Source organism: Mesoplodon densirostris, chromosome 17 (assembly GCF_025265405.1).
Source record: "Mesoplodon densirostris isolate mMesDen1 chromosome 17, mMesDen1 primary haplotype, whole genome shotgun sequence".
NCBI lineage: Eukaryota > Metazoa > Chordata > Mammalia > Artiodactyla > Ziphiidae > Mesoplodon > Mesoplodon densirostris.
The window spans coordinates 13,026,602-13,047,386 of record NC_082677.1 but is presented as its reverse complement, the minus strand read 5'-3'; the positions used below and the strand labels follow the sequence as shown (position 1 = coordinate 13,047,386).

At 32.4% G+C, this 20,785-nt stretch overlaps 1 protein-coding gene across 4 annotated transcripts in view; it reads left to right on the top strand.

The window, feature by feature from the left end:
* Positions 1 to 20,785, top strand: part of POSTN (periostin) — a 33,622-nt gene that overhangs the window by 11,034 nt on the left and 1,803 nt on the right. Inside the window, exons 8-22 of one of the 4 annotated variants that reach the window (XM_060080307.1) lie at positions 802 to 1,014; positions 1,983 to 2,117; positions 3,276 to 3,424; positions 4,971 to 5,107; positions 5,692 to 5,822; positions 6,338 to 6,468; positions 6,575 to 6,677; positions 6,786 to 6,853; positions 7,577 to 7,622; positions 10,567 to 10,647; positions 13,737 to 13,826; positions 14,500 to 14,589; positions 15,339 to 15,416; positions 15,798 to 15,881; positions 20,246 to 20,287. In XM_060080307.1, the coding sequence (XP_059936290.1) occupies positions 802 to 1,014; positions 1,983 to 2,117; positions 3,276 to 3,424; positions 4,971 to 5,107; positions 5,692 to 5,822; positions 6,338 to 6,468; positions 6,575 to 6,677; positions 6,786 to 6,853; positions 7,577 to 7,622; positions 10,567 to 10,647; positions 13,737 to 13,826; positions 14,500 to 14,589; positions 15,339 to 15,416; positions 15,798 to 15,881; positions 20,246 to 20,287 (1,578 nt within the window). The remainder of the gene's footprint in view (positions 1 to 801; positions 1,015 to 1,982; positions 2,118 to 3,275; positions 3,425 to 4,970; positions 5,108 to 5,691; positions 5,823 to 6,337; positions 6,469 to 6,574; positions 6,678 to 6,785; positions 6,854 to 7,576; positions 7,623 to 10,566; positions 10,648 to 13,736; positions 13,827 to 14,499; positions 14,590 to 15,338; positions 15,417 to 15,797; positions 15,882 to 20,245; positions 20,288 to 20,785) is intronic. The other 3 variants (XM_060080308.1, XM_060080309.1, XM_060080310.1) reach the window with 3 other exon arrangements.

Genomic DNA, 20,785 nt, shown 5'->3' with positions numbered 1-20,785 from the left:
ATAAAAATCTTAAAAAACAAAATCCTTGAAAGAGTAGGCAAAGTAATTCAATAATTAATTTAATAATTAAAGTAATTAAATAATCAGCATATCCTAAAGATCACATTCTTCTGCACTGCTTTCAAGTAACTAAGTAACAGACACTAAAAAGAATTAGAAAGTGTTGAAAAGAAATATTAGATCATCAAACTTTAATACTGTATACATATTGCTCAATGCTTTTAATTCTAAATTTACACTAAAGTTAAGTTGAGAAAAGTGCATGGTTCTCTTTGGTCATTACCTATTGATACATAGAACTTGGTTTCTTTCCAGTCTCCTTTTTCGTTTCAACTAGATTTTACATTGTGACTAGCACATTTCGCTTACTCAGCCTCCCCCAAATTGGCTTAACCAATTTATGATGAGATATTTTGGTGCAAATATAGACAGTTTAGGCACAGATCCCTTCAGAAGTCCTTCAAGAAGTCATCTTTATTTTGGCTATTTTCTAGATGTTGCCTTTAGGGTTGCCACAAACCTTCAATTTGTAAAAAAACAAAAAAACATAGTAAAAAAACAAAAAAACAAAAAACATAGTATCTGCAAAGTGCAAAATAGTGAAGTGCAATGAAATGAAGTATGCCTGTAGAGCTGTTCTGTCATGAGTAGCTGATGTAAGATACCTTAGGTCAATACTTAGGTCTTATATATATATTATATTTCTTAGGAATACTTAGTTCCACAGTGAAACACGTCTTTTAAGGATCAAATGCTATTCTCCTTGATCTGAAAGCTTACTCTTTGTACTTTGTCCTCCAGCTCTCTTGAAGCACCACATTTTAAACACCCTCCAGTGTTCCGAGGCTATCATGGGAGGAGCAGTATATGAGACTCTGGAAGGAAACACCATTGAGATAGGATGTGATGGTGACAGCGTAACAGTAAATGGAGTCAAAATGGTGAACAAAAAAGATATTGTGACAAAAAATGGTGTTATCCATTTGATTGATCAGGTCCTGATTCCTGATTCTGGTGAGCAGCAGTTTCATATTGTTCTACCTACTATCGTTTACCAATTAGATGCCTTAAGAGTAGGCAGATGGAAAATAAATGTGCAGTATAAGGAATGCCATATGAAGTACAAACACAAAATTAACAATGAGCTGAGTACTAAATAGGCAGCTTGTGTAGTCATGGGCATTCCATGCATTGACCTCTGGCTTTCCAGAGTTTCTTTTTTTTTTAAATGAATTTTTATTGGGGTATAGTTGACTTAAAATGTTGTGTTAGTTTCTGCTGTATAGCAAAGTGAACCAGTTATACATATATCCACTCTTTTTTAGATTCTAATCCCATATAGGTCATTACAGAGTACTGAATAGAGCTTCCTGTGCTATACAGTAGGTTCTTATTAGTTATCTATTTTATATATAGTAGTATGTATATGTCAATCCCAATCTCCCAATTTATCCCTTCCCCCCTTCCCCCTTGGTAACTGTAAGTTTGGTTTCTACATCTATGACTCTATTTCTGTTTTGTAAATAGGTTCATTTGTACCGTTTTTTTAGATTCCACATGTAAGTGATATCATATGATATTTGTCTTTCTCTGCCTGACTTACTTCTAATACCTAATATTGATAAAGATTATCACAGTGCCAGAGTTTTTCTTGAAAACAGAAGGGAAGATATAACCAAATGGTTACTTTTGGATAAATGAAAGACCTATGGCACTCACAAGAGCAGAGAGATAAGGCAAGTAATAAAGAATTCAAGAAAACTGCAAAGCAAGAAGTCAGAAAGATATTGTCCTTCTGAAAGTCTTTGGTCATCAACCCCAAAAAAGGGAAGCTGGAACTCTCTTACTAGGGAAAGGCAGGATGTCACATTGCCAGTACAGCAAATAGCTTATGGAAAATAGCCAAGAACTGATTTACTAATTTCATGATTATTGTAATAACAATGATGACATTGTTTGAATGGTAATGGTTTATTTTACAGCTAAACAAGTTATTGAGCTAGCTGGAAATCAGCAAACCACTTTCACAGATCTTGTGGCCCAATTAGGCTTGGCATCTGCTCTGAGGCCAGATGGAGAATACACTTTGCTGGCACCCATGAATAATGCATTTTCTGGTATGTACTGGACACTGTCATTCCTGCTCTTTCCTCCTCTACACACATTGTTTCTTCACCATGATTGTTTGCATTAAGAAATAATAGATATTTTGTGAGGTGTTAATTAGTTTCTTTACCAGCTACACATACAATGCATTAGCACTATGTAGTCTCTATTAAAATGTCCTTCATTTCAAAACATTTCATTATAATAGATAATAGCCTACAGGAAGTGAAAGTTTGTGATAAGTAGTCTTCAGTTGTTCTGTGAACCTGATCATATTTCCAGCACACATAATGGATGTATTAACAGATCTTAAGAAAAATAAATCTGATTTGTTTATTTAAACACCAACATAATAATACTTAGGAATACGTAGGTGCATTTTGCAACTCAGAATTTGAAAGTAAGGTATCAAATTATAAATAAATACAAACAAGAGAAAATGATACACTTCCATATTATGATGTGAACTATGATTACAATTATTTGACCTAGTAGCTGCTATTCAAGGACTGTGTTTAGATTAATACAACCTGACACTTTTTCCGGAAAAAAATGACTTCACAAAGACATATTTAAATTGTTAGGCAAAATTTAGCAATTAAAAACTAAATAAGTATCACCTTTTTAATATTTTTCCAAATACTAGGTTGTGACATAGAAAATTATTAACAAGAAAATTCAAATTCCTAGAAATGCTGTTTTTCCTCTTCGTAATAATAATATCCATACATGTTGACATCAACCCATCTTTAAGAGGTTACATGCTTCAACTCTTTCTCCATAAATAAAAATAAATTTAGAAATGATTCATCAGTAGTTTTTCATGTGACTAATGGACATCAGATTCTCAGAGAAAATCTTGGCCAGGCTTAGAGTTTAACTTTTGTCAGTGACCACATAAAACCATGTGGCCCTCACATAGATGAAGCCCATTGTTTGGACTGCTTGGAATCATATTGTAGTCATTTGATGAAATCGCTCATGGAATTTCTAATTTGTGCACAAAATTCTTAGCTTTTGGCATATAGTCAACTCATATACTATATAAGTGTAGGATCTGTAAGATCTATAGTGGTAGGGATTACCCATTTTCATGATTTTCTCTTACAGGAGAAACTTTATTGCTTTCTAAACAGAATAACACTCTTTTGTAATGAATTTACTTATAGATGATACTCTGAGCATGGATCAGCGTCTTCTTAAATTAATTCTGCAGAATCACATATTGAAAGTAAAAGTTGGCCTTAATGAGCTTTACAATGGACAAAAACTAGAGACCATTGGCGGCAAACAGCTCAGAGTCTTCGTGTATCGCACAGTAAGTGAATCCGAATGAGATAAAATATCCACACTGGCCTAAATGTCAAATGATGTGCCCTTGTCAAAAACTGTTCTTTTTTCTTTTTTTTTTAACATCTTTATTAGAGTATAATTCCTTTACAATGTTGTATTAGTTTCTGCTGTATAACAAAGGGAATCAGCTATACATATACATATATCACCATATCTCCTGCCTCTTGCGTTTCCCTCCCACCCTCCCTATCCCACCCCTCTAGGTGGCCACAAAGCACTGAGCTGATCTCCCTGTGCCATGCAGCAGCTTCCCACTAGCTATTTACTGTACATTTGGTAGTGTATATATGTCAATGCTACTCTCTCACTTCGTCCCAGCTTACCCTTCCCCCTCCCCGTGTCCTCAAGTCCATTCTCTACATCTGTGAAAGACTGTTCTTGTAACAAAAGTTCCTTAGAATTTTATTAATGTGGTCTTAATAGTAAATATTCATAGGAAGATCAGGGAACTGAATAGCTTGTTTGAAAAGACTTTGAGGAAAGTATAAAAAAAGTGCTGTGTATTAATAATTCTGATAAGTTGCACTTGTTTCATTATAAATAACTTTTTCTAAAGCATTATTTCAATTCCATAAATCACTAAAACTCCTTTAAAATAAGCTTTTGCTTTATAGAGTACCGTATTTTACCATTTACAAGGTAATTTTTATATTGAGTCCAATGTTTAGGATGATCTTTTAATGTATGACCATCATCCAACCACCGAATCTCTTTTGAATGGCTTTCAGGATAAACTTTTATAGGCACATAAAGATTTCTAGTAAGTGGTTCTAATGTGCTTTATCTGAGGGAAAATTTCTAGAAAATATTGCTTATCAGAATTACAGTGCTACTAGTGGTGCTGTTCAATTTCTGTCCAGGCAACCTTGCAGCTACAGTTAAAAAGAATTCATAGGAAGTCAAGCATTACCTTGAACTAAACATGACACACAGTGCTGTGCACCATAGTTCCACAAGGCCAAGACACACATTTTAAATGATGCAGAAAATGCTCCACATTCTAAATGATACATATATAAATATTATTGTTCAGAAATGCTATAACTTAATCAGTAATTTGACTTAAAATTGATAGTGTCTTACAGTCAAGATAATATACTAAATATTTGTGAACATCACAAGAGGCAGTAAAGTCATGAAACTTTATGGTTAAAGAGGGTCTTAAAAAGTTAAAGGGTGAAAGTTTACTAAGAGGGTCTGTAAGAATGATTAGAACCTAGAGAGGAATGACAGGAAATGTAGAAGTGGAATTATATGGAATTTTTAAATTTACTGACAAAACTACCTGCCCCATACATAGGGTAGCTTGCCTAGTAGTGGAAGACCTAGCTGAATAGAAAAAGTGAGGTCAGATTGTACAAGATATTAAAAACAGACAAACTGTTTTTTCTCACATTAGAAGTCAGGTGACCTCTTAGAAGATCCCATCCAGAAATTCAATTATGTAGCTTCTTCTACGTAGGGGATTTCAAGTAAGGAAATGGACAACTGTATCTTTATTTCTTTGCTAGGCTGTCTGCATTGAAAATTCATGCATGGTGAGAGGAAGCAAGCAAGGAAGAAATGGTGCCATTCACATATTCCGAGAGATCATCAAACCAGCAGAGAAATCCCTTCATGAAAAACTGAAACAAGATAAGCGCTTCAGGTAAGCTTACTAGTTTCACCTCCACAAGAGAATAAGAGCTTTTAGCATAGTTTTGTTTCACAGTAAGTATTCCAAAATCCATTCGGTATTCAGTGTTGCTGAGAACAGAATTTAGAATAGAAAGTCTATACAAATGTTTTTAAAATTAAGATATGTTTTTAACACTATTTTTCTTCCTGGTGCAGCATAATATGATTTGGTGGGTAGAGAACAAACAAACAAACAAAAATCAACCTAATAGACTGAATTACTTCTTGTAAATTTTTTTAAAATTAAGTTTTTAAAAAAATGATAGTATATTCTAGCAAAGACTATTTTGCAGAATATTAAATAAAGTGTGACCTCGCCAAGATTTATAGGGGGAAAACAGAGTTTAGGAAATTTAAAAATCATATGTATATTTAAATAATTTCCCCATGATAAACCTTTAACAGTAAATTGCATTTGAAACATATGAAAACGTATGAACCATTTTCTCATGCTTCCACGTATAGGGATTCTCCTCTATTTCATGCATGGTGGGTAGGCTTACCTAGATTAAATCTAATAAAATAAACGTATGTCCATATGTCCTTCCCGCTTAGCATCTTCCTCAGCCTACTTGAAGCTGCAGACTTGAAAGAGCTCCTGACACAGCCTGGAGATTGGACCTTGTTTGTACCAACCAACGATGCCTTTAAGGGAATGACTAATGAAGAAAAGGAAATTCTTATTCGTGAGTAGAAGTGAACACCAGATATATTTGCCCCTTGATTTCAGGATCTCATTTCTTCCTCGAGCGTTCCTGCCCAGATATCAGCCCCCAAAGTGTTCCCTCTTTCCTATTCATGACTAGCCTTCGTCTCCTTTAATTCCATTTGGAATAATTAGAGGGTCACTCATAAATGTTCTCAATTAACTGCTTACTGTAATGTTGTTGGACTAGATGTTCACTTATGTTGTCTCTATTAAAGGGCACACAACTAGGTGACAAAGAAAGAAACAGTTACAATTTCAAAAATAATTTGACTTTTTTCTCCCAGTAAGTTGGATAATATTTTGATTGAACTTATTGAAGGGACTGCATGTTTTGACATAGCATTGATATCACATTGAGAGAACAATGACATTATGAGAAATTACAGTGTGGAAAAAATAAAGACAAAGAAATATTTTTCTCCTTCGTCCTCATAATATCAAAATGTCAAAATATATAACATGTTATTAAATAAATATATATTTTCCCCCTAGGGGACAAAAATGCTCTTCAAAACATCATCCTTTATCACCTGACACCAGGAGTTTTCATTGGAAAGGGATTTGAACCTGGTGTTACTAACATTTTAAAGACCACACAAGGAAGCAAAATCTATCTGAAAGGAGTAAGTTCTCTAGTATGAATCTATGAGAGTGTTCATCTATTATTCAATTATCCTAATGTTCTTATTTCATTAAATTTCCCATTGACATTATCCCCTGTTTTAATAGGTGAATGATACACTTCTGGTAAATGAATTGAAATCAAAAGAATCTGACATCATGACAACAAATGGTGTCATTCATGTTGTAGATAAACTCCTCTATCCAGCAGGTTGGTAATTATTGAACTGATTAATGAAAACATAACTCTTTTTCAATAGAAACCTAGATTTTTATTTCATCCATTCCTACAATATTCATTTAATATCCCTCTTCACAGACACACCTGTTGGAAATGATCAGCTGCTGGAAATACTTAATAAACTGATCAAATACATCCAAATTAAGGTACAGATGTTATTGCATGTTTCTAATGTGTTTAACAGACACTGCAGGTTTAACATAAGAAACTAGAAATGTATACGTTAATAAGTAGATGTACACTGGGATTGCATTGCTCTTTGTTGATTATAATGGTACACTGGCATCATTTCTTCATGGTTTTATTTAAGGAGGATTTAATAAAAGCTACTTGGGGCCAAGCAGAATGTTAAGTATTATGAGAAATATTAAGTTGAATCAGATATGGCCCTTTATTCAAAAAGTTTACAGTCCAGCAGGGAAGATAAGACATGTAGATAAAAAGCTATAATTTTTCTATTATCAAATATTTTTGCTACAGAATATAAGGGAAACATAAAATATTTGCTTATAAGAAATTGTCACCAATCACAATAGTTAAAGGTAAAGGAATATTCTAGGATAAATATTGGGTTGAATATTGGTAGGGTTAAAGCACCAGACAACATAGGAAGTATTATTTAATGAACTTTTAATTTGGGATTCACTATTCTATAATTTTTAAAACTCTAAGTAACAAATCCAACCATTTTATGCCATGTTGCCCAACAGCAGGAAATTGGAAGATGATTTATATGAAGCCTTCATTTTCACTAAATATAATGATAGCTTCACTGTCTTTATTTCAGTGAAAACTAAAAATCATGGTGCCAAGATTTTGTTAGTACAACTACTACATTTCATGTTACTAAATATAATGTTTATTTTCAGTTTGTTCGTGGTAGCACCTTCAAAGAAATCCCCATAACTGTCTACAGTAAGTACATAATGAATATTTGTCACATATGTGGCAAGACGTAAAAAAAAAAAAAGAAAACCCAATAATTTTCTTTGTGTTTACTGAGATGATTGATAATCTGGTATTTAGAATTCCAAACAATGGCAAATCTCATCTCACTTGAAACAGGGCTTGAGGTCTGGATGAGACCTCTCAGCCTTGACTATACCCTTCAACTCCAATGAACCACTTCCTCACTCATCTGCTAGCTTGATATAGATATAATTGCTAGCATGGCAAAGACGCAGGGGAAAAAAGACACACAAACATACAAACAGGAGAGCTAGCTAAAAGGCACTTGAGAGCTATCTGAAAATTCAAATATGTGGACACAGAAATAACACTGCTGAAAGATTTGTAGCTCATTCCACTCTCAAGACCTCAGCCAGCTAAGGGCAGGCTGTCAGAGAAGTCTAATATTTATGGGCTGGTGGTTCAAAAACTCTTCCCCATTCAAAATTGGATGAAGGAACAAAAAAATTGTCAGGTGATAAACCTAGAGTTTCTAGATTCCAAGGTTCTTTTATTCCTGACTCTACCAGATTATCAAAATTAAACCTCTACTTCTTAACAATAGCAAAGGTATTTCATTTTCATAAATGTAACTCATAGTATTTCATATTCAATGTGGCTTTTTCCTCCTTTGTCTTTTTTCCTCTCTTCCGTTACAACTTTCAAAGCAGAAATTCTTTCCATTTTGTTTCGACTCTACAATCCAACACTCAAAATGCATCAGTAGCTAAAGCATTGCTTCAATTCTCACATTTATCTTGGCAAGAATTATTCCATTTTATACCATGAGCATACTGTTATTTAATTAAGAAAATTTTCCTTAATATTTACACTAGATATGGAAAAGGAGTAAAGATGATGTAAGGAGCAAAACAAAAGGTCTGCTGTTCTTACTGATTTTAATTATGTAATAATAACATAAACAACCCTAGTATCAGGCCAGCTCAGCACTGTTTCAATGACTTAGTTGGAATACTTATAATTCAACATGGTTTAAATTCCAGTATGGAAGTATACAATCTTATTAAAGATATATTTTATAAAAAATGAAAGAATGCTTATGGGCTCTATTCATCAGAAGTGCTATGTCATCTTCCTCCACTAAAAATGTATATCTGCACTACATTTCTTTACCTTTTCTACTTTATCCATGAGAGGTCCACTACCTTTTATATGTCAATGCAATATTTTGCTTACATTGAGCCAAAATATTATAATTCCTTTATTTTCCTCTACTTAAATTGTTCTCACAGAGAACAAGCTACAGTTTATGAAATTATGCAAGTCTAATGAATCTTACCTACCTACTCACAGCTCTTGAAAGAGCTCTGAGATTTACATGCTGATGTGGAATATTTCTTTAACTCTTCTCCATGTATGCTGTTATTTGGAAGCATAGTTCAAACAGAGGTTGAGACTAATTAAACTAAAGATTCCATTTTCATGTTCCTTTATTGACTTGTCTCTAAAATTTTAATTTTCTTACTATGTATTATTCTTGTCCCCCAAATACCATACATTTTCAATTGTAAGGGGGGAAAATGCTCTTTAGTATGTGTTGTCAAATATATGACATTTGAGGTGGAGAGGAAGAAAATCAGTATTTAATCCTCAGCCCGTGATCTGTCAAAACTACTTAAGTGTTCAGAAAAGCAAGACTGAAACAAAACTAGGACCCCAATAAACATTCTAAACTTCAAGTTCCTTAACATGAAGTGAAAATTTAAGCTAAAAGTAATTAACCCATTCTGATAGTAGCAGCAGAGACCTCTGTGAATTTGACCTTCATGGGAAGGTTCCTCTGTGGCCAGGCCACCTGTGGAATCAGTAATTGGACACAAAGATTTGACATATTTTAGCTTCATAATTTGAGATCTCAATATGTAAAATCTGAAATAACCGAGACACAGCCACAGTTAAGCTCTAGAATCCATATTAATTCAAAGAGTTGACACAGATAAACATCTCAGAAACCTGAAGTGAGAATGTGACAGAAATCCAGACTGTGCTAATATCTCACCTCTAATGTTTCAACACAGTCTGTTATGATTGCACAGATAGCTTTAGTGCTTTATCTAATGAATCCATCTTTTAAGGCTCTAATTAGAAATGATAAAGAGCCAGCCAGTAGTAGCTCTGGTATCTGGCTCCAGAGGCACACTTCCAGTTAATCTATACAACCAAGAGCCAACCAAATAGTTGGCTGCTATCTGAAATATATTTTGCACATTATTATTATTTCAGTTGGATGGACGACATACATTCAAAATACATAGCTTTCAGTATAAAAATGATGATGATAAAGCTGAAAATTAAAGCCATTTTAGCCTATAACTTAAATATTTAAATACATGATCATATCATATTTGTTGCATAGAGCTCATGTCTGTCTGGCTGGAATCCACTTTTACATTTAAGTATTTTGAACTATTTTTGTATTTTCCTTTCTGTATCACTGTTATCAAATGCATGAAAAATACTTTGAGTCTTTTTCTTTCAGTGTCTTCTTCTAATTGAGAAAGAATCCAACAATGCAATTTAAGATATTATGAATTGCATGAAATTAATCATGTTTGTCTTTGTTGCTATGCAGCCAATATTTTCAAGAAGTACAAAAGAAGGTAAAGAGCTTTAGTGGTGCAGTTCAAAATGATAGATTTCTAGATAGAATGCCTCACTTAGCAAGTATATATTTCACTGGAACAAATCCAAGTCACTGGACTTCAGAGTTCATCATCTGGACATGAGAAGATACTAGATACTTACCATGAATATTTCCTGTATCTGACTGCCTGAACATATTACCACACCTGATACCTCAGTACCCAACAAAGACCAGAAAAAAAGAGACAATTTCGTTCAGGTTGTTTTTATGTAAACATCATTTATGTTCCACTTTCTATACTTTCAGCAACTAAAATTATAACCAAAGTTTTGGAACCAAAAATTAAAGTGATTGAAGGCAGTCTTCAGCCTATTATCAAAACGGAAGGTAAAAATCAATGTTATACATGGTTCCTTAAAAATCCATATAATAGACTGATTTCTATGAATGTATCTACATCCTTTTTGAAACTAACATGCTAAATATTTCTATATCAATGGCATGCTCATTTAACAGCAGAATGCGGAATGCAAGTTATTTAGCAGAGTAGATGGTGCATTCCTAATACTTTCAGTACATTTGCTTGTATTTGATTTCATTTGAACTTAATTTACCATTGCATTCGCACTAGTACCCAGATACTCACTATACAAATAAATCCTAAGCTATTTTTTCTGCACCTAGACTCTTTTAGAGAGTATACTCTTTATAGTTTTGTTTCCAGTCTCCCCACATAAATCTCTTTTATACTGTTGCGAGGTGTTCCAAAAAGTGCAGGCATTTTTGATTCAACAACCTAAGAGAGCACAGAAGCTGTATACTGAAGAAAGCTTTTAAAATGTACATCCACACATGATATATTTTTTAATTAAACCACGAGAAACAGAGGAAATAGTAGTTGGTGCAGTTGAGTCAAACCTTAGAATCCTTAATTCCAGCCCTGAATGTGTGTCTATATATAATATACATTACATATTCTTATATGTATACATATATAACACATTAAATAGACATATATACTTACATATATACTTATCTCCTGATGTTTCAGATTAGAACATTAAATAAAGTTATTTTTCTCTCTCCCCCTACTGTGTATGTTAGCCAACTCCAGCAACTCTGATGCCCCCTTCACTTCACATATTTTAATTACTCCCAAAGGATCAGGACTTAAGAAATATTTCCATGTCTAAGAATCTTAATGTGGTGACTGGCCACAGAAGAAAGACCAGGTTTTCTTAATTATTCTGTAAGAAGAATAGAAACAGTCTTCCAAAAAAGGAATAGATGATATCCTCAGTTGAATCTCAAGAAAACTATTATTGTAATTATCTTTGATTTGGGTATTCTCATTTTACGAATTGAGATGGCAACTTCTTGAATACTTTTGATTCCTCGAAAAGTGAGTCATTACTTAAAACTTAGACATTGGAAGTATGTATGTAAAAGTGTATTTCCTAGCTAGTTAGTTGTCTATATTTTTATACATTCTTGAGACTTAAAATTGAGGTATTTAGAATCTGTGCTTTTTTAAAAAACATACTATACCTATTGTCATTTGAGTATTTGATTGCTCTTATATAATGATGAAGAGAATTTGATGATTTAAGAAGTTAAATCTCAGAAATTTTTGTTGAGAAAATGTTTCTTGATCATTTTAATGAAAAATGATAAAATGATCCTTGATTTTTAGATTCTTGTACTTTTTTAAAAATTAGATTCCCTAAAATTTTGTATAATCACTTGTACACAGCTTCTATAGTAAAAATCATTCACATGTACTATTTTTATTTTCAAAGATTCTTCTCTTTTCTTTCAAGCTTCTTCATTCAACCCATTTATCTTCCCAAACTTTGTGAGCACGATTCTATTGTATTACTTTTCTTCAATTAGGAACGCAATGAAGCATCAGCTCTACTTGAGTTTTTCCTATGAAGGGAACTAAGATGAAAAATGGGGTCAAGTCACCTATGCATGAACAACGCTCCAGTTAAAAAACTTGGAAGTTTTACTTTGTGCAACATAATGAGGGAGACAAATATTTACCCTGGCAGCCATTTACAATTGTCCAGTTCTAGAATTACTATTGGCATTTCCTTCTCACTGTTTGAACTTTTGCTGATTCATCGATAACTCTTGAATTCTTACTAAATAAATTAGACCCCAAGACACAATTGTAAGATGTTTCTTATAAACGTTACCTAACCAAATTTTAGAAGAAAGAATAAATCAACTGAATACACATTGAGCACGTATTGTGCTGTGTACTCTCGTAGGTGCCCGCCAGGAATAAATATGAAAAAAAAATTTTTTGGTAGTAAATCCCTGCCTTCATAGAATTTAAGGATAGATGATGTTTCTGAAATTCCAGTTGAGGCTCTTCTAAAGAAATGTCTATTGGGATATTTTATTAACTCATTTCCTGTTCTTAAACTCCTTAGCTGTTCTTTCCTTTTGAAGTTTCCACACCTTAAAAACTTGGCCTTACATTTTGATACTCAGTGTCCCTTGACCACATAGGTCAAATATTATGGTGCGAAATACTTACTGTTTGAATGAACTGTACTCTTGTTTTCATTATTTTAGATTGTCCTAGACTATATAATTCTGGGTAATGGTGTACATTGACAATTTCTGAAAAAACAAATAAACCCTCTCAAAGATAAAAATATAGTTATATTCAACTGTTGAAGGGTGTCACAGTATGAGTTAAATGTACTGAACTTCTCTAAGAAACAGTCTTGATTAATGTAGTAATTAATTAATTAATTAATTAATGTAGTAATCTGCTTCCTAACATTCAAAATGATTTTCTCTGGGAGCAAAATCATTTTGCAAGTCAAATGCAACACTTGACTTTTGCATTTGAAGGACTGTTTAACTATTGATTAGTAAATATATGCATCATTCACATATAGAAGGTAAGTACTCAAATCTATTTTCTCATAAAACCTGAATTTTGTATTTTAAAGGTAGGCATAAAGTTGGGCTTTTTTGATGTTCAGTCTTATGCCCATTAGATAAAAAATGTAAGATATTGACTGATTAAAAATTAAATTAAAAATTTAACAAGAAAAGAAAGTAATAGACAATATCAGTATGGTAAAGTAAGATCTACACTAGTTATCATTAGAGCAACTCAAATTTGTACATACTGTATGATTCACAATGTATAGTCACATATAATATTTTGCATGATCATACTTTACAACTATGAATAAATGGATCAATTAAACATCAATTTAAATGCTAAAGCAGATGAAAGTTATTTTAGTAGCACACTGATAGATTGAGTCATTTGTTCTCATAAACACTGCTTAATTTGAGGACAATGGGAACTGTTTATAACCGATTTCATAAAGCCTGAAACCACTTTGAAATTTGAGCAACACCAAATGTTGAAATAAATTTCCTGTTCTGGTAAATTTAAAGGACTACATTAACATGATAATTTGTCTCCTAAAACAATGCCTTAGGACCCACAATAACAAAGGTCAAAATTGAAGGTGAACCTGAATTCAGACTGATTAAAGAAGGTGAAACAGTAACTGAAGTGATCCATGGAGGTGCGTTTTGTGTGTTTCCTGTAGCCTACTGTGAACATTTTCAAACAGTGTTGGTTTAAATATATTGAATATCTGAGGTTTTCTCTTGGACTTTTGTTTTATATAAATTGTGGGAAAACTTTTCTCAGTTACAGATTCTTATTAGCTGATCAATTAAAACATAGTTTACCTTTTAATGGATATAGCTGGAATTGATTTAACCATTAACTCACCAGTTCCAACAAAACTGTCATTACTCTGCATATGCAAGGATTATGAAATATAATGAAAACAATCATGTCAATACAAAAGAACACATTGTACTTAGAAGAAAGAGTGGCCATTCTATAAGACTGACTAATAAGTCACTGCTAGGACTTATAAGGTTCCCATTCTAATGATGTATAATTCCCTAGATTCTCCCTGAACACTCATTCCACAGTCAAGAGACAAATATGACATGGAGTGTTAGCTTGCTAGTTGGCTCTCTCCCTTACCCAAGATTCAGGACATAACCACTACCTTTTAGACCTTTGTTATATGAATTTATTTGAGATACGTCCCCAAAATTATTATGATTGAATTCTAAATGGCACTGCTGTGAGAAATACATTTAATCATTAAAATGTCTAGCTTATGGCCACTTAGATGCCATAAGGGGATAAATCAAATGCATTTTCTTCCCCTATTTCAGAGCCAATTATTAAAAAATACACCAAAATCATTGATGGAGTGCCTGTAGAAATAACTGAAAAAGAGACAAGAGAAGAACGAATCATTACAGGTAATTTTTAACTCTGTATATGAACTATGCCTGGATTATAAAGAGCAAATCATTTAATCCTTAAATTATTATTACAAGAATCATTAAAGAAACTAAGTCATTTTCTTAGTGGTTACTGAAGTTACTTTATTTCTTTCTTGGTAGAAATAATACTAATCCTAAATATGTAATCTATGTTTTCCTCTGAATTGGAAAATTTGGGACAAATCTATAAGCATGTGTCTTTATTATGAATATGCATGTGTATAATACACTATCTTCACTTTGCTATTTATTAATGAGTTACTAAATCCTAGAAAAAAACCATTCCCTCCTTCGATTTTCCTTTAATCTTAAGGTCTACACATACACATCTACACACAAAAATAATATGCAAGTTTGTATAGAACAACTGATCAATAATTTCAGGAAACCTCTATCAGTCTCCCATTAGTGAATTAGCCTAAAATTCTGAATTCAGCTATTTTTTAAGTCTTTGGGAATTCCCTGGCAGTCCATGTTTAAACAAGCAGTCAGCAAATATGGCCCATGCCACCTACTTATGTAAATAAAGTTTTACTGGAACATAGTGTGACCATTCATTTATACAGTGTCTATGGCTATTTGCACTCTGAAGGACAAAGTTAAATAGCTGCAACACAGACCACAAGACCCATAAAGTCTAAATTACTTTCTATGTGACCCTTACAGAGGAAGTTTGCCCAGCCTTGTTTCAGATCCTTTTTTTTTTTTTTTTGTCTTTCCTTTAGGTCCTGAAATAAAATACACTAGAATTTCAACTAGTGGTGGAGAAACAGACGAAACTCTGAAGAAATTGTTGCAAGAAGGTCAGTATGTCTAGAAGAATAAGAATGTGGATTTCTTTAAGCTATCTATATCAAAGTCTAAAATAATCTTTGAAGACTCTTACACTTTCTACTCTGTCTCATTCCTTTGTTCTAGTTCCATACCAACACAAGAAAAAAGTCCAAAGATAGGGAATGAAACTCAAATGACAGTCATATTGATTGTTTTGTTCTATATTTGCTATATAGTGTTCAACAACTTTGTAAGAAAATTGGTTTATCAAAAAGTAACACTAAAAACCAAGAAAGAACCAAGTGTTGGTCTGGAATTCATTGTTGGGCAGATGCCATTATATATCACATCACGTCTCCTGCCTTTTTATTACATAAACCAATTTCTGCTATAAACATGTATCCTCTCAGAGGTCACCAAGGTCACCAAATTCATTGAAGGTGGTGATGGTCATTTATTTGAAGATGAAGAAATTAAAAGACTGCTTCAGGGAGGTTAGTAAAAGGGAAACGACTAACCCACTTAACAGGTACTGATAACTGAGATTTTCAACTTTTTAAAGACTGAGCATTCAGGTTTTGTTTTGTTTTTTTTTTAGTTAGGTTAAAAAAGACAACATCATGTCTGTCTTAACAGACTGATTGGGTCAATGGTGGTTATAGTAAGTGTTATAAAGAAAGAATTCCTAGTTTAAACAGTCTTTAAAAAGTTCAGTGGGGAGCAGTGAATATTTTTTTGCTTTAATACAGACAACTGTAAAAATATTTTTAGTATGTGAAAGGGGGATACTTTAAAAATTGGTAGTTATTTAAAGAAGCCCAAATTGAAATACTTTTTATATTTTAAAAAATGTATTCACTGCACCCACAACAATAATAAGAGGCATGTTTATGAATTTTTTAAGTGCATAGATCTAGCAAAAAAAATTGCATTTAGTATTTTTATTTTCCAAAACTACATACTTGGGAATGGGTTATCTGTTTCTTCTAACAGTTTGAGTGATAATCTATACCTGGAGCTGTAAATTATTTTGCATATGAAATTAATTTTAATATTTAAAATATGGAATGTTCTCTGCCTATGGCGTTAAAAGGACCTACTTTTAAAAGGAAAGAAGAAAAAAAAGAATTCAAAATCTTATACAAACTCTCAATGGTAATTACTCAAGGAAATAGTAAATGTTAATAAAGTATAATTTGGGTAATTGGTATTTGAATAAATTAATTTCTAGTTCATTTTCTTAACAATAAAAGAATTTAAGGTAAGAAATTGTTTTAGAGAAACAAGTATTTAAATTATTTAGAAAAATCAAATATGCTCTTTGAAATATACTGTGAATTGAGAAACACTAAATTGAAGTTTAATGTTTATCCAAAGTATGGTCCCAATGGGTTTTATGCTTAAAATTTTTTAAATTGTAGTACTATGTCCAAGAAGTTGTAAATTCTCTTAGGACCATGTATATTTTTGGCAATTATTGTTTCCTTATTCTTTACTTTTATATAGGTAGAATCTCTTACATAGTAGTGATACTGTTCAGTGATAGTCAAAATAAATAATTTTTATTGAACCAATGATTGAATTTCCCCTCAAAAGAAAAATTTGTGTCTGAAAAATACAAGATTTCCTTTCAGACTGCAGGGAATATGTGACAGTCCCAAAGCCACAACAGAACCAGTTTCCTGTGAGATCTAATACAGAATTTACTCATCTACCCCTAAATGCTTAACACTGTACTAGAAAAAGGTCGGAATTTGAGGGAAGAGGTGAAGACATGAAAATTAAGTTGAATTCTTTTTTTTTTTTCAGTCCTTGCCATAGTAAGCGGCTTTGTAGAATGGCAGTGCTTTGTAGAGAATGAACCAATTAGTAACTGCACTTGTATATATTGCTTTAATTTATTTAGGCTTAAACTTCGGTAAGTATGTTTTCCTCCCCTTCAATAAGCCCCCATTAACAAGTACATTATAAACAACGAACTAAGTGCTGAAGACTAACTTCAGCCAAGAGAAGATAATACCTGTTACAAGAAGAAGATACTCTAATTTTTGTTAATGGAATCCTTCTTTAACTCTGGTTTATGTTCATCCCAAAGGTTGATTCCTTTAGTTCCCAGTATTTGGTTTCTCCACATATTCATAATGCGTTGGTTTTGTCAATGTCACAACATAAGTTTTAATCAAAACATTTCCAAGGTTTTTTTTTTTTTCTCATAAGAAAGACAATATAAGCAGTATAGTTACTAATATCTGGACACTAAGTGGAAATGCTAGTTTTCTTTCTTCCAGCCCTGTAAAACCATTGGGTCAACACTGAATAACAAGTGTCTCTTGTCTAGATCCCAAGAGACACCGATTTACAAAGAAGCTGGTGTAAATAAAGATTATGTCATGCAAGACTGGCTTTTTTTTTCTTTCAGAGTATTGATAATTGATCTATAGGTAAATGTGGTCTTCATCTCAAAGCTTGGAGTTTTCTATCTGAACTGCTCATACTGTGGTACATATAGTACATTTTGATGAACTGAGTGTATTCCTCAATCATTTAGGTCATGCTTATTAACATGGCTAAGTGGTCAGTTTGGTACTAATATGATGTCATTGAAACACTTCAGACCCCTTAACTAAAACTTCTTCTCATAAAATGTGTAGAGTTTTTCACTCTTGTCTTAGATAGAACTACATTTACTGAAACTACTAAAGTAATTAAGGGAGAACAGCAAAGTAGTAGGCTATGGAGAAAGGAACAACAACAAAAAGTTATCTGGGAAGGTTTTGACAAATCTGACTGTATAACGTGTAAAGATTTATGGCTTCTGTAGAGAACAGAGGATCAGGTTGTAGATCTGGCTTCCAATCTGGGTTCCAACTTGAACTAACTTGTATTATAAATTGATGCTTTTCTGCCTTGCTTTCTTAATCTGAAAAGTGGGGATAGTAATGTTACCTACATATAAGTGAATCAATATATGAAAAGCACTTGGAATAACGTTCAGTGCATATAAACTCTCAGTGATGTTAGCTACTATCAGGATTACGGTCAATTAACGTTAACATGGTCAACAAAGTAATATTTTACACTCTAAATTTCCAAAGTCATAGCCATGTAAAAATGCAAAAATCTTGCAAATAAGTGAGCTGAAGCATTTTGTATGTTTCAGGAAACGTGGTGGAGAGGAGCATTTTTGTGGGATTGTTCAATGATTGATTTATCTTGCCACATTTAGCTTCTCTAAACACGACCTAATACAAGTGTCATTCAGTTTGAGATGGCAGAGAGCCACTGAGAGCAAATCTGGTTTTCTGCACTTTAATCAAGCTTTTCTTCCAGAGATGTTTGTTTGCCACAATGAACACTTCTTATTTTGATTTTATCATAGCTAAATATTAATAAGTTAACAAGTTAGTTAATTGGATATATATTAATTGGATGCTGCCAAATTTAAAAAAGAAAATCTGGGTGTAAGTGCTTGTTTTGAAAGGTAATGTCGAAACCTTGTTTTAAATTGCATAGTAAGTGCTCTTTGGAATTTAATAAGTTCATTCTAAACAATGCTTTTATTCACTACTTAAAGACTGGATCCATCTTTTCATGGCAATTTTATAAGCCATTTTTTTGTGATCAAGTAAACCTGAAGTTAAGAAAAATATATCAACTGGAGCATATTCCATAATTCAGACTTTTCTATCCCACATAAACTTTCCCTCACTATCCAATCTAATGAGGCTTTCTATAGTTCTGTATTTTATTATAGTATTAATATAGTGTGATAAATGGTTATGTATCTTATATTCTGGGGGGAAAAAAGACATGTTGGAAATGTGCTATGTAGACAGAAACAGAATTCTTCAAAAAATGCTTAATGTTTCTTTCCCTTTTTTCTAAATTTGATATTATACAGCCCAAAATACTGTTGGTGATAGTCTCATGTCTTATTTTTTATGGGATTTCAGAGAATTGAATATATATATAAAACAAAAATTTTGACTTCATTGTTGAGTATAGATGATATATAAAAATCAAGAAGTCAAAACTTGGAGAAAAAATAAAGAAGGTAAGCACAGAAACAAAGTCGCTATAGGGACCACACTTATTCATTGATCTCAAATGTCCAACGACAGAGTGAAAATGTGAATTTAGGTTGACCAAGTGGTCTTGTCAATGAGTTAAAAGAAAAATGAGTAATTGGGAAGTATTTTGCAACTATAATGACAAAAAACTGCATTGTTATGAGACACTTAAAATTCTAAAATAAGAAAGATTTTATTATTTTTTAGCTACTTAACTTTTAAATGGTCTTGTAGGATTGGAATTAAATTTGGGAGTATGTTGGCACACACTTCCTGAATTGCTTACTGGTATATTTCTAGAGTTATGATATTTTGTTGTCCTCATGTATTATAAGTTGATCATAGATTAATTTACAATGAGAATTTTACAGAGGCAGAAGTCTGATACATCACAAATAGGAATGACTGGAAAAAATGAGTGGATATCTCTGGGAAGATACTTCTGCTAAACTTTATAAAATGCTAGACATCCTTTCATCATAAAGTGATGCTTTTCATAAAAAGGGTGAAAAAGTCATGTAAGTCACTCGATGCAAAAATGGAACATCATCTGGGGTGCTACATGCCATAATAAAACAATATGTTTTGAAAATAGTAAACATTCATTATGATATATGGAAAACAAATGTCTGTTTGTTGCCAGTGCAAAAGTCTCACTACTCCAAAAGAAATCTACGTGTTTACATGATGTTTATTTAAAACTTTATACTCTTCTGCTCAACTATGGTTTCCTGTCTCATATTAGCCATAACTTCAAAGTATTTTTAACTAAAGCTATTTAATTTCAGACACACCTGTGAGGAAGATACAAGCCAACAAAAGAACTCAAGGTAAATATATTGACTATGGTAATTTGCATATATGACAAACCTTTTGTTATATTAAGACAAACAAAAGAAAAGGAGAGTATTGTAATATATTTTATTTTGAGCAAAGTATTTTGATGATATGAATCAGAAAATAAATCTTTCACTATTAATAAAATTTAAGAAAAACAAATGTTAAAAGAAAGGCAATTATACTCGTGTAAAGTGCTAGACATACTGAACCACTGAGGTAGACTCAAGTAGAATTAATTTGAAAAGAAACCCTTGAATACCAGAGTTGAGCAAAAATAGGTAGCAGGTAGACCTGAACTCTGTGAAACTATTATTTATTATTATTTAAAATGAGGCTACAGTTTGAGACAAAAATAAATTCAAAACTGTATCTACTGTACACATATAGAAAATTATTAATATAGGTATGTACAAAATTTTGATATAATGTGTAGGTTATATACATGTATATATCACCCATCCACTATAATTTTCTTTATAACTTTATTT